General features: G+C 37.1%; 1 protein-coding gene across 1 annotated transcript in view; it reads left to right on the forward strand.

The window, feature by feature from the left end:
• LOC107746299 (cilia- and flagella-associated protein 58-like) overlaps positions 1-9,661 on the forward strand; it is a 92,378-nt gene extending 82,717 nt beyond the window's left edge. The window contains exon 18 of the mRNA XM_016560441.1: positions 9,423-9,661. Within this exon, the coding sequence (XP_016415927.1) occupies positions 9,423-9,564 (142 nt within the window). The 3' untranslated portion in view covers positions 9,565-9,661. The remainder of the gene's footprint in view (positions 1-9,422) is intronic.
• Positions 9,662-15,106: the final 5,445 nt, after the last annotated feature.

The raw sequence follows: 15,106 nt of genomic DNA on the forward strand, positions 1-15,106 counted from the left end.
AGGTGTGGTAACCGGCTCCATCTGCTCCAAAACTCCGGAAGCCATTTTGGCTCGCTCAGGACATTTGGATTAACTGCTTTAACCACACAATGGTGGTGTTATTTTTTTTCATACACCTTGGCTTCATGCAAAAAGTGCTACCTACTTGTAAACATGAAGGCTTGGCAAGCTGGTGCCGTGTCAAGAGTAAACTAGACGCCCACAGACATGAATGACTTTTTTTTCCTGATGTTACTGGATAACACAGCTAGTATCTTACCATTCATCTAGATTTTGAAGAATGGCTTAAGAGCTAATCTGTAATAATAATAATAAAAACAACAACAACAAGATAAAATCACTGCAATCTACTAACTCAGAGTGCATAAATCCATTAACATTTTATTTAAAGGCATGGTCATAAAAACAGGCAAGGTTCTGACAATGGCAAACAGGTATATAGCTCCGTAAAATAGCTATCAACGAACAGTGATAAGTGCGTAACAGAATACTCGGCCACACAAGGATCCAGCGGCTTCTCGGATGGACATTGGCCGAGTATTGTTTAGCACTTATCACTGTTCGTTGATAGCTACTTTATGGAGCCTGTTTCTTGATTTCCTGTTTCCTAGTCTAGCCTAGTCCTGTCATAGTTTTGCCTTGCCTGTTTTCCGGTCCTTTGATTCTCGCCTGTTTATATTGGATTACCCAGGCCTAACAGACCGCACATCGAAATAGACCTTGCTTTTCCCCTCTCTCTTTCAAAGAAACGTAGGCCGTTTAAACGAAATGTCAGAATGGCAAAAACAAGGAATCAATAGCAATTAGGAATATTTGAATGCCATTGCTTGATGTCCTAAATGTTATATGAAGTTTTTATTTTTATTTTTTTATTTTGGGGTTTTGGGACAGTGAAGTAATATTACTCAAAGATTTATTTTAAATCAGAGCACAGCAGTTTGTTACATGTGCCGAAATTGACTTGAAGAAATAAACTTGTGGTGTCAATTAACGGCTCTATGTCCCTAGACAGCATTTTATCGCAAGCCATCAATATTTCGCTAACCACTGCAAAACAAACAAATCACTTTAAACATCTTAAACTTTCTGACTGGGCCTTTAATGTTGCCTGTCATCAAATCATTCATTTTCTGACTTTTTTTTTTCTTGCTTGCTGAATGGAACCAAGAGAAATGTAATCACAGCTGGCTCAGCTTGTACATTCTCTGTTTCAGATGACGTGCGATGAATGATGGTGTCTTGATGCCTTCATTTGAAATGAGAGAATAGACAGGAGGCAACCACGACGCTGACAAGTTCACAATAAATTGCATGCAAATGAGGACATGTGGATTATTGCATTCTGGGTAGCGAGTGAGACGAGCGGCATCGGTAGCCATGTTTATGAGGTGTGATGCAAACAAGAGGCAGTAATGAGAGTTGATCAAGCGTGACAAGGTGCAGAAACATTCAGCGTGCATATAAGCAAATGCGCAAATACAGCCCTTCAGGAATAACTTCTTGGCTCATAGTTGAGTGAGCGCTTACTGACTGGAAATATCTTGTGGCGGTTTGGTTGAGAGCAGAGTCGGAGGTTTTAAATAAGAATTCCTTACTTGTAAGACTTTCAGATGCCACAGTTTTGTCAGTTTCCGATATGCAAGTTGTTTTTGTTTACTTTCTGTTTTGGAGCCTCTTTTGACTTTGTTGGAATTCACATTGATTTCACAAGATGTGGACGCAAGAATATGCTATTGTATATGCAATTCTTTAGACTCCCCCTTGGAGTCTAATCACAATGAATTGTGATAAATTCAGCTGTCAGCAAGTGTAAATATTTTTTTTTTTTAAATAAAAATCTCACTGTATATTTAGAGTGGTTCTCTTAGGAGTGGTGGTTCTCTAAATAATGCCACCCAACAATGCTGTTACAGCACTTGTAATGTGTAAATGAACTTAATATTTTAATGTGTTGATTGCATGAATATTGTTTAACAATCATTCATACGGTGAAATGCATTTGCATCTCAAAGTGCTTGCATAATGCAAAATTACAGAGTTATGTCTTAAGGAAAGGACAAAGCATTTGATATGTTCAAATAGATCTGCACATTAGTGTGAATGCAGCCTATTAGACCTGCTGCTGTCTATGATGTCATCAAAAATAATCAAACAGTGATAATGCTGAGAAAATGAGAAAAATACATGTTATTTATAGTTGTGGATCTTGATTTTGGGAGGTTTATTTAGACTTTTTGGTCTTTTTTTTTTATCCAGCATTATGGTCAGGTCAGTTCATCTGTATTTTTATAGAACATCTTCACAGCCCATGTTGTTTCAAAGCAAAAAATCATGCCATAATGTCTCAAAGACCTCAGTAACTGTGGCAATAAGGGAATAAAAAACCATAACATGTTTAGGCAATGGATGGAAAAACCTTGAGAAGGAACCAGGCTCAGTTGGAGGAGTCCATCCTCCTCTGACATTAGGATGAGGCACACTGTATCTAACCATACTGCCACTACTGTCTTCAGATTGAAAAGCAGCATCTTGCACTTTAATTAGGGATGGAATCTTGGTATTTAGCCAAGTCTGGTGGTTAAGGAGTAATCTACTCCAATCTGCTCTAGCGATTCGCTGAGTCATGGATGTGGCTGTAGCCACTTCTAGGCCATTACAATAAAGATCCCAGTCTCATGGGAGAGATGTAGAGAAAAAAAGTGGAGTGAGATTAAGTGAAAGATGGCGGTGGGTTCTTGTCTGTCTAGAGCAACCTCCAGTTAAGTCAGTGTTTTTGTGCCAAAACATAATGCAAATGATCCTCTGTTGAGCACTGTGGAGAAATTACATTCCACAGACGGCAGCTTTCAATGTCTAGCTGACATTGACATTGATTACATTAGTATTCGGTTGATAGTAGATGGAAACGTGCCCAATGATGTTCAAAGAGGAATCATTTGTTTGGCTGTTTGCCTGGACTTTAGAGATTTGTTTGACGTCTCTGTGAACTTCATTTAAAGTGGGATCAGTTTCAGATATTTCATCTGTAAAGGGAGATTTGCTTACATCGATACACAGAGACATGAAATTAGTAGAGAAGGAAAAATAAGTTGGAAATTTGATTGCTCACTTCAGTGTTTTTGTGCCAAAACATAATGCAAATGATCCTCTGTTGAGCACTGTGGAGAAATTACATTCCACAGACGGCAGCTTTCAATGTCTAGCTGACATTGACATTGATTACATTAGTATTCGGTTGATAGTAGATGGAAACGTGCCCAATGATGTTCAAAGAGGAATCATTTGTTTGGCTGTTTGCCTGGACTTTAGAGATTTGTTTGACGTCTCTGTGAACTTCATTTAAAGTGGGATCAGTTTCAGATATTTCATCTGTAAAGGGAGATTTGCTTACATCGATACACAGAGACATGAATTAGTAGAGAAGGAAAAATAAGTTGGAAATTTGATTGCTCACTCAAAACACATAAACACTCTCAATGTTACATTAAACTGCCACCAGCGTTGGATTATGTGAAGGTACTGAAAAACCATAACCTACATCAAAGTGCCTTCTGAATAGACTCTCATTGTGATGTCTGCTGGATTGAAGCTCTCTGCTTCGTGGAGAGCCGTGTAATTGCTCTCAGGCATGAGAGGTCTTGCTCTGACCTCTTCCAGCAAAATGGGACATGTCCTTGATGTACAAGAGGTTGCTTCTTTGAGAAGAGTTTTGCAAGCCGGATCATAAAGTTTTGTGATGGCAGATCTGTATTGTCTTAGCAAAGGAACCAGCAAAGTCAAAACACACACACAGGAGTGTGATTAAAAATGCGGTGTAATGTCTTTGCTACTAGCAGCATAGTGGGGATTGTAAAATAATGAGTGGCAGTGCCTTGTAGTCTGATTGCTATTGTTTGTGAAACTATTTTTAACTTGACAAGCTTTCTTAAAAATATGGATGCAACAAGATTTTTTTTGGTTGTGACCAAAGAAGTGCATCTGCTAAATTAAAGTTAATGATTTTAACATTTATTTTTAGCATAAATGTTAAATAGCACAAATGGAGCCCAGTTATCTGTTGATTTATTTGTAGCGGCCTAAAATTACCAGCATGCTCATCCCTGGGTGCATTTTGTTTTTATTTCTGTAGCACGAAAATTTAGAGAGCTATTTGAGATCTTTTATGAATCCATTAATTATTGATTGCATCGTTGAATGTAGGTGTAAAAAGATGTTAACATGTTAAGTGTTCCTATCTTTCCATCATCCTTTAAAGTGGGTCCGAATATTGTAAGTGAGAGGGCATGAAGACCGGTTGAGCTGTTTGAAGAAAGAAAAGCGTTTAGTGGAAGATCCTGTATCATTTTGCTGATGAGAAAAAAAGCAAAAAAGTGTGAGAGGAATATTCACTGCCGTACTCCTAAAGATGTGTAACCTTCACGTTCCAGCCACACACAAATCACCGTCAGTTATTGATTTATAATCTCTAGAGCGGCCATTCTTCCCTCCCTCCCTCCCTCTTTACTTTATTCTCTGTTTCCCTCTTTCCGCCTGCCTACGTGGAACTATAGATCATAATTGAATTACTGTGGTAGAGGGGACGTATAATCAGCCAGATGGAGTGAGCTGACTGATTTGAAAGACGGGCAAATAATCATATCTTTCCCTTTATTATTTCTGCCGGCATGGGGATGTATTGACTCGGCACGTAATGTAACTGCTTTCTGCATAATTCCATATAATACGGTTATGTCCTGATTCCTAATTCACTGATTTTTAAACTTCCCGTAGATTGTTATTACAGCGCTGCTAAACATGCTGATTGATTTATTTGCTCCAATAAATTAGTCATGCGTTTAATAAACAATAGATGGATGTAATTTGATGGAGGGCCATTGTGTAATTAAAGACCAGGGACAGCGGGAACACTGCGGTATACCTTGTTTTTTTGCAGATAAACAAATAAACAGGTGTTAAATTGGGCCAGAATGATTCAGAGCTGTGTTCAGCCATTTTTTATTCAAAACAGACAAAAATGTTGGCTGTTTGTATCTGAGTTTTTTCATTTCTTGTATGCTGCTATAGTCCAATTTTCCACACTTACTGTAGACTTTAGAGGTTCAAGCGCTGTTGTACCCTATTGTAATTGTTAGAATGGCCAAGGATCAGCAATCTCCATCTAAAACTGATGGAGTAAAAAAAAAGTCATAGAGACTTGAAACTTGAAGGGATTGTAGTACTCAAACTGTCTACAACGTCACTAAGACTCTCCCCAATCGGCCTGACAGTGGCGCTACAGCCATCAAAATATTTTGAGGTGAAAAAGGGAGGAGGAAGATTAATGTTAATAAAATTCACAATTCATTTCAGTTCATATCTCAGAACGTGTATTTTTTGTTTGTAATTTCACAGTTGTAATAGCATAACGTGAAAGCGCCGCTTTTCTATTGCGAATGTGCCGAATCTGCTTATGTAATTACAACCGTTAGGTGATATAGAAGGGTAGGGGGAAGCTGGGGGAGAGCTGAGCTCTCGTAAAAAAAAATTAGCCAATCACCATCGAGTGTTCACTTTCAGCGCTGAGGAGTCTTGAGAAAAGAAACCTCGTAGGGGAGGCTAGCCTCCCTTCTGGAATATAAACCAATCATCACAGAGACGTAAATTACGTGATATTAGTTTGAACATCTCCCGCTGCCCTGATAATGTACCAAGTACTTATGAGTAGCGATATTAAATATATATTTGATCGCCAACAGATTTACCAAGCTGTCATTCAAACAGTATATATACAAATTAAAAATAAAGGGAGAACCCACCTAAGCTGGATACAGGCTAACGTTACAGCAGTCGGCTCTTTTAACACAGACTTTTAAGAAGGGATGGATGTTTGCTTCAAGTGATAGGCCAGGTAAGTGAAATTATATTATCTTGCTGTATGTGTGTCGTTTTCTTTACGTTTTCTGACTAAAAGCAACCAAAAAGCCATTTTAAAGTGGTTAAGCAAATAATAATAATAATAATAATAATCGGCAGGGATCCCCAGACCAATACAATTAGTGTGCCTCCTCTATTTTAAAACCCACGAGCAGCCACTGTCAAAAGTATGAAATCGCTCATAACTCCTAAACCGTTAGTCGCAGGCTCAAGCGTATTATATCATTGGAATCATTGGCTCACAATGGATAAAACGCATACCTCAGCAAAATTTTTGGGTTGAACTTTCAACACACCGTTGTAACGGGACACCTAAACATTCATAAGGGGCAGAGCCGCTTTTACTAAAACGCCTATAACTCTTGAATGGAAAGAAATATTTTTTGCCAAAATCAAACACTTGGTGGCAAAAAATATTTCTTTCCATTCAAGAGTCGACTCGAACACTTGGTGGCAAAAAAGGCACTAAAATAGTATAAAATGTTAAAAACACCATTTCTATGGTAAATTTCCTGAAATTGCATTTATAACCACTAGATGGCAGCAGAGAACCACTTATTGGGTCCTTCTACTCACTGATATGATTTTTACATTTGGATCCACATTTAGACATTATGAAATCAATATTATTACATTTAAAATTTAATGAAAGTTTTTAATAAAAGTTTACCAATGCATTTATACAGACATTTCAAAGTTTTTACAATTGTGCCAGATTATGATTACAGTGAAACCTGAAAATTATATTTAAATTCTTAAAAAGAGAAGACTTGCAGTAAGCAATTTGTTTCCTATTATTTATTTCAAATATCTATATCTGCAACAAAATGTGCGCATGTGTGTGTGTGTGTGTGTGTGTGTGTGTGTGTAAGCATGCTTAATGAGTATTGATATAATAGTTTAACCATTTCATTTATGTTTCTGTGTTTGAGGCTTAGACCCTAAAAGCATAGAACCTTAGTGCTTGAACCCTGATAATCGCTGCTTGCTTGCATATAGTAAATAATATGATTGGTTTATATGTATTTATTTATTTAATATCTTAATATTTTATTTAGTGTTTTAGCTTATCTTTGTATATATTATCATCACAAAACACAAATAATCATTTAGGCTTTTTTTGGCAATTAGGATCACTAATCACCACCACATTTAAGGTTTCCCTCCAAAATCCTGATTTAACCCCTTGTATAAATGCTCTCATTCTCATTCTCATTCTCATGCTCTCAAAGATCATTTGACACTGAAGATTGGAGTAATGGCTGCTAAACATGTTCATCATCTGAACAAAATCTTACAAACCCAAACTTGAACAATTTAAGCTTTTAACCCTCAAGAATCTCCATCATTATTGACAGATTTTCCTTATGAGAGAATCCTCTGCCTTCATCTCACAGCGACTGGCAGACACCCACCGTATAACATTTATCAACTTTTTAATGTTCTCTCCACTTTCCCTACTTGTCAATCCCATAATCCTCTGCGTGAGTCAGCTCCAGTAGAGAATGCATTGAAAATGCACATTCGACTCTGCGCCAGTGGACACGTACGATTAACCCACTGCACAGCTGAGACGCTCTGATATCAGCAACTAGTTCAAGTACGCCACACTCAGAAGAACTAGAAATACTGTTGATTCAGTGTGCAGCTCTGAAACAGAGGAGACCTGTGAGCTCAAGCATCTGTCAACAAGTCTGCTTGTGCTGTCAAAGATGGAGATCATCGATAAAAGCAGGTTTTAGCAAGATAAAAAACTGTTATTTTACTACAAGCAATTTAAAGGGTCATGAAACATTAAACTTCATTTTCTGAGATTTTAACAAAGGTGTGTGTTGCACATCATAAAAGATAATGTTAGCATCAGTTGATTTTAATTGTAAGAGAAAACTGGTTAATTTGAAGTTTTTTTGTGCTATTTTTATCGTTCGGGTTTGAATTCTTCAATTCTTCAGGATGTGATGTTTTTTTACATTTTAGTACAGCGATGACTCATCAGTGTCTCATAATTATTCATGAGACTGTGTGTTCTTATCCAATGAGAAGATGCTTTACCTAATTATTCATGACAGCGTGTGTTGATTTCCTATGACAGACACGTCAAACTGTGAAAATCACGTACAGTAGTAGAGACACGTTCATGGATCAAATGGGAGTAAAACAATAATTTTGTGAAATATTATTAGAATTTAAAGGGACTGTGTTCTATTAGAATATATTTTTAAAATTTAATTTGGTCATTCTAATATGCTGGTTTGCTGCTTAAGAATAATTTCTCATTTTTATCAATGTAGAAACCAGTTTTTGCAGCCATTCAAAATATTTTTTTAAGTAATTAATAATTGTATTCACCATAGATGCATTAAATTAATCAAAAGTGTCAGTAAAGACATTTATAATGTTACAAAATATTTCTATTTCAAATAAATGCGGCTATTTTGAACATTGTACTCATCAAAGAAATCCTGAAAAAATGTATCTTGGTTTCCACAAAAATATTATGCAGAAAAAAAAAACTCTTTTCAACATTGATAATAATATGAACCATTTTATATTGTGATAATAATGCACAATATTTCTGTTTTAACACATTTTTGATCAAATAAATGCTGCATTGGTGAGCATTTGATCCTTCCTCCAAAAAAAAAAAAAACTTAATTAAAACTTAATACTGGTAGTGTATATGTAATTTCCTAAACTACTAATTCATAATGTCCTCAGAGCAAATCCCTTTGCTCATACTCATCCTGGTCAAGAATCAGGGTTATTATTCAATGGGGGGGGCGAACTACAGATTGTTGGTAGTCATTTGTTCCAGATGACAATGATTGTCAACCACACAGAGTTTCAGTCAAAGCTCGTTCACAGATGTCTAGAGCCACATCCAAGAATCATCATATTTTATCTTACCAGCAACATTCATTTCATTCTGTTTGTTTACCAGTGGGAGAAACAAAGGTTGGACGAGCTGAATGTTTGCTCATGTTTAAAGCTTGTTGCCAAATGTCTTCATCGGCCCCACTGTGAAATTGCATTACACAGTCAGTGAATATTAATTGATGGCATTTGGTATTGGACAAACAAAGTAAGTGAGAGATGTGTGTGTGTGTTTGAAAGGTCCTGGAATAATAGTGTGTTGAACGAGAGATCCGTGATCACTGGAGCACAGTTGAAAGTGAGCTGGATAGTAACAGATGTTTTCTCCTGGGAAACAGAAAGAGCGTGTGGCTCTTTTTGTCTGGCGTGTGGGTGTTGGACAGGAGCGTAAGCTACAAGAGGACAGAGAAAGTGTATGTAAATGTGAGTTTGTGTGCGTTTCAACCCTAATGAAGTGAGACACTAATAATAATACTACAAAGAAAAATAAATCAATAAAATAAAATAAAATAAAATAAACATCTGATGCATGTGCACATGAAGACAAACTCAGACAGTGTAGACAGAACTCGACAGCACATCTTGTGTGCATGACCCCTAATATTGTATCTTTCCGCTCTCTGTCATCTCTGCAGGGAGAAGGAGCGAAATCTCACCCAGGCAGGACAGCCTGTGATCCAGCCTCAGCGTCCGGACGGCGCTAGATTCACTGGAGGAGGCTTCAGTTTTAAGCAGCACAACAGGATGGCACTTCAAGCTCTGGAACAGCAGTCCTGATGCCCGCCAGAGCCCTCTGAGGACCCTCTTCACCCATCATCGCCTCTTGATAGACCGTATTTTCTCATATTTATTCAGCTCTATTGGTCCTGGCCAACTACCCAGTCAGCTGCTGTAAGTCATGCACTAAAGTCAGTTCTTTTTGCCTCCTGGAATAAATAAAGTCTATTGTTTTCACTCAAAAGTTTCTGTTTCATTCTGCACTAAACACTTACACAAATCCACACACAAACACAGTCTCTATTTGCCTCTCTAGTCCTCTGACGCTCTGTTTGTCTGTGTCGCTCTCAGATGTAGTGTACTCTTGTTTTCTAGTGTGCAGGTGCTGTTGGCTGCCGAGTATAATATGATACTCTGTGTACTTGTCCCCATCCTCAACACTTTTGTACTTGTGTTTTTTTTTTTTTTTAGGAACATGGGCTTTTGTGGATTTGTAAGTATGTGCAATGCATTGTATTCTGGTTGGTCTAAGAGCCTACATACTATAATTGTTTCTAAGCCATTTTGTATATACAATCACATACCAAAACCTAGTGAGCTGCCTTGGTGTGAACTGCCTACATAAGCAGCATCCTAACTGAAATGAAGTCTCATAAGTATCCAATTTAGAACGCTCTACATAAACAGAAGCTCTTTGCATCATATAAATAGTACTCGTCGCATAAAGTGCACAATTTGGCTTTAGCATTCTGCAAAGCATATGGCAAAAAACTCTAATATGCATAAAAATAACACAAGTATTGGGTTAACAGTGTATTTTTATCAAGGCTTGAAAACTGAAAAAAAAAAATCCAATCGGTTCACTCCGAAAAGAATCGATAGTATCCAATTTAGAACGCTCTACATAAACAGAAGCTCTTTGCATCATATAAATACTACTCTTCGCATAAAGTGCACAATTTGGCTTTAGCATATGGCAAAAAACTCTAATATGCATAAAAATAACACAAGTATTGGGTTAACAGTGTATTTTTATCAAGGCTTGAAAACTGAAAAAAAAAAATTTCCAATCGGTTCACTCCGAACAGAATCGATATTTTAACGTTTCTGTTCCTGCGTTCCTCTGTATTATTATCGTTCCGAAACCGGTTTGCCTAGAAAAAATACCGGTTAAAGACGTTATTTTAAAAACGTTTTCTTTGCCTATAATAATAATAATAATAATAAAGGCTACTTTGGCTTCTCGGGGCATATAAATATTGAAACAGCAAATTTCAGCCCTCAAGACTGTAATCCTGTCAACGATTGTTGCTTTTTTGCTGAGGTTCCTTTTCATAAATTTTATGCAGGGGCCGTTTGAAGGTTTTTCATCCGACATTTAACACTGTCACAGACTGCCAGTTTGCAGCACAGTGAGTAATGTTTTGAAGATCCAGGGAGGGATGAGGGAAAAGTTTAGGACGCAGAAATCTTTTCTGTGTTTACCTAAACTAAATGCAGCAACGTGGCTCCAAATAAACCCCTCAGAGAGTGCAGGAAGCTTAACTGTGTTAATTAGCCCTGAATAGGTACGACGGTGTTCAGCCCAAACCACTTTGGGATTGTAGGGACTCAGTATGCTCCCATTTGAGAGGGGAACTCCCAATTACTATGCAGAGCCTTAGATGTTGATGTGTGAAATCTTCGGGTCTTGCTTTACATATTCAATCTTGGATTGGCACAGCCAGAGAAAAAGAAGAGAACAGTAGTCTGGCTTTTTACAAATATCCTGCTGAGGGAAGCACTTTATTGGCTTAGACTATCTGCTTTGTGTAAATACACAGCCCTGGAAGCCCTGGCAGCGGCGGGGTGAATTGATTTCCTCTGGTGGAACAGAGCCTGGAACTGTGTGTGGAGGAGTGAGACAGCTGCTGTATACTTTTCTGTCTCTCTCTCTGTCACTATGCTGCGTCAAGGCCACTTTCAACCCTATTTCTATCCCCTTTTACTGTTTACTACTCCCTCCTCCTCCTCACACTCCCTCTCTGCCTACACTTCATCATGTTTTTTTCCTTCTGACACTTAGTTTTTTCCCCCCTCTATCTCTGAATATATTGTCGCGTCTGGCTGTGAGCGTGCTTTAAGCACATGCTGCAACCTTGATAGATGTTCTCTCCCTCTATCTCTCTCTCCCTCCCTCTCTTCCTTCTTGTCCACCTCTATTTCTGCATCCTAGCTGCTGCAGGTCTGTATTTCTCTCCCCCCAACAAGCTCAGGATCTTTCCCCTGTGCGATGTAAAATGCGGATCTGGGTGAGGGAATGGGTATCCATTTGTGTACCTCTCGTTCTGTGGATGGGCTCTGTGAAAAACCTACATTTAGTGCATGGCTTAATTAGCTGTTGCACGCAGCATGGCAGAGTACGTCTTGGATGCATTATATAATGCGTTATATAATTGGATGCATATTTCATGTTGAATGTTGGAGAGGGAGGCTCTTCAGAGTGGCATCCTGTAGTTGAAGATGAGTGCTAATGTCAAGAAGAAAGGACAAGCTTATGTTCAGTTTGGAGATTTGAGGCAACTGCTGCTGTTGTTAACCTGATTGAGAAACTCATACTCTGTCAGTTCTGTCAAAGTGTGAGCTAGTAATCAAAAGGTTGTAAAAGGTAATAATTATTGAGTAATATTTTAATTTTGGCTTTGGTTAAGTGACAATATGAAACTGCAGCAGATATATATAAATATTACATTATATATAGTACACACAAAATGATTTTTTGCCTATTTTTAGATATTAGGTAACACTTTAGTATAGGGACCAATTCTCACTATTAACTATTTGCCTTATTAGCATGCCTATTATTAAAATTTAAGCTGTTTATTAGTACTGATAAAGCACATATTCTGCATGACCATATTCTACATCCCTAATCCTACCCAATACCTTAACTTAACAACTACCTTACTAACTATAAATAAGCAGCAAAGTAGGAGTTTATTGAGGCAAAAGTCATAGTTAATGCTTTGTTAATAGCGAGAATTGGACCTTAAAATAAAGTGTGACCAAATATTATTATATTATTATGTCTAATGTCTATATGTCTAATGTCTATATGTCATGCTTAATATTGTTCTCACACAGTCTTTAAACATGAAAATATTTATAGTTGCCTTTATATCTATATATATTTATATAGCAGGGCACACTATATAAATATATATATACCTTGGACCACAAAACCAGTCTTAAGTCACACGGGTATATTTGTAGCAATAGCCAACAATATATTGTATGGGTCAAAATTATCGATTTTTCTTTTATAATTAATCATAATCATTAGGATAATCAATAAATAATGATTAGGATATTAAGTAAAGATCATGTTCCATGAAGATATTTTGTCCATTTTAATAACATTATAATTAATTATAAATAATTAATTTATAATTAATAACTATTATAATAACAGTAAATTATGCATAATTACATTAAAGTAACCCTAAACCCTAAACTACGAATGTAAATGAGATCTTCTGCTGACATAAAAAACTCAAGTCTGCAGCAAACGTGTTTTTGAAGTCATTGTATAGTTGGCGTCTTTTTTCTTTGTTGAGCGTGATTAGCTTGTCAGAAACTCTCTATGAGAGATCAATTCAAGATGTTTTCTAGTTCGATGTTCTTTGTAAACGAACAGGTCTTGTTGATTGTTGGAGTAATTGCTGTAAGCCTCAATGAGTAATTTCTTTTCCCTAAAGCGGAGAGGTTTACAATAGATGTTAACAAGCTCATGGCATGGCACGAGCTTACAAATATCTGACTGGAAACGGGCTGCAACATAATAACCCCTCAGGAGAGGAACATTTGTGTAGTTTACAACTGAAACGACCTGGCCGTGATATTGTAATGTAACGTGAGTTAACACAGATACACCCAACTGAGTCATTCCTTCACAAAGTCTTACAAGGCAAATTTGATGGTTGTGTTTGTTTTGCACTGCAGGAAATAATGTCACGGAATGTTGTTTCCTGGAGCAAACAGACACTCTTGAACTGCTAGCTGATTGCGATGCAAGTTCAAAAGAAGTCCAATAAAGCGCATCCATCTGTAATAAAAAAGTGTCCCACATGGCTCCGGGGGGTGAATAAAGGCCTCCTGTAGCGAATCAATGCTTTTTTGTAAGATTTGTGTAGGCCAATGTAGGCTATTCCTTTTTATGTAAGCCTATAGTTTTATTCTGTTTTCTCCGTTCACAAGCGCGAGATCTGTTGAATCCATCTTACACTATCCTCGGATAAACTCTAATGCATTGCCATTGCGACTTACCTATGATGAGTTTACAGCATTTCACGCATTGGATGCGTCAGCGTCACATTTGCATTTCTGAATTCCTGATTGGTTGACAGCAAATTTCAAATATTAAATGGGCATTTCACGCATTGGATGCGTCAGCGTCACATTTGCATTTCTGAATTCCTGATTGGTTGACCGCAAATTTCAAATATTAAATGGAACGATAAAATAACGTTATTAACCAGTCAATGGCCATTTCAAATTTTTGATTCTGTTCTGAAATATAAAATTTGATTTCGTTTCTGTTTCTGGTTCTGTTCCTGTCAAAATTTCGTTCGTTTCCAGTTTTCGTTCCTTGAACCGGTTCAGAGCCATGATTTTTATGAAGTAAATAATTGTATGTGAGAGGGTCAGTGGTAATATCAATGCATTCCTATTGGTCAGTGTTAGAGGAACTCAGCTTAGCCTGACAGTTAGCCTGCTCCGGACCAGGGGCCCATTCTTTGTACGTCGCATCTGAGATGAATTGAAAGATTTCAGATCTTCTAATCGTCATAACTGATCTCTGGTAATTTGGTTCTTCAAACGAATTTGCAGATTTGATTAAAATATCTGGATTAAGTTGTCTAAGATTACTGCACGTTCTGGTGTTCCTCGAAAAGGGCAGATGTATCGATACTCGAAACCACGATCAGCAATGCAGCGATTGGCTGGCGGCAAGACAGCAACGTAATGACATCATATAATTAAAAAAGACACCTGATGAAAAAGTTGACAAATTTCTGGACCTTTATAAGGAAACAGCGAAGCGAACAAAACTAGATAAATGTTATAATAGATAAATTAAATATGCACTGTTTTTATTTTATTTGTATTTTTTATATGATTCCCAATTATTTATATTCACGATTTCTAGTGTTTGTACAGGTTTTACATTTTTATTTCAATGTTGTAATTAGCAATTCATTTAATTTTATCTTTGAAGCAGATTTGTTACGTGACAGCATTAATTAAAGTTTATTAAGGGTCAAGAAAGATCAAGTTATCTGCATCTCCTGCGCTCCATCAAGCCACTCCCATAATAGCTGTCATCACTCAAATTAATGCACGACTCATATTAACCGTATAGCGTGTGTGTAAGACTCCAATACAATTATAAAGTAATTATTTCATCACGAATACATTAAGTCTAAACATGATGGGAGAAGACTGAACTGTCATGCATGCCTGACTGTGTCTATAGTGTTATAGATGATGACTACACAACATTATAATATTTTTTGTATTAATTTTTAAATGATTATTATTGTAAATTTCTTTCCCTGGATCA

This window comes from Sinocyclocheilus rhinocerous, unplaced genomic scaffold (genome assembly GCF_001515625.1).
Source record: "Sinocyclocheilus rhinocerous isolate Xijiao unplaced genomic scaffold, SAMN03320098_v1.1 scaffold798, whole genome shotgun sequence".
NCBI lineage: Eukaryota > Metazoa > Chordata > Actinopteri > Cypriniformes > Cyprinidae > Sinocyclocheilus > Sinocyclocheilus rhinocerous.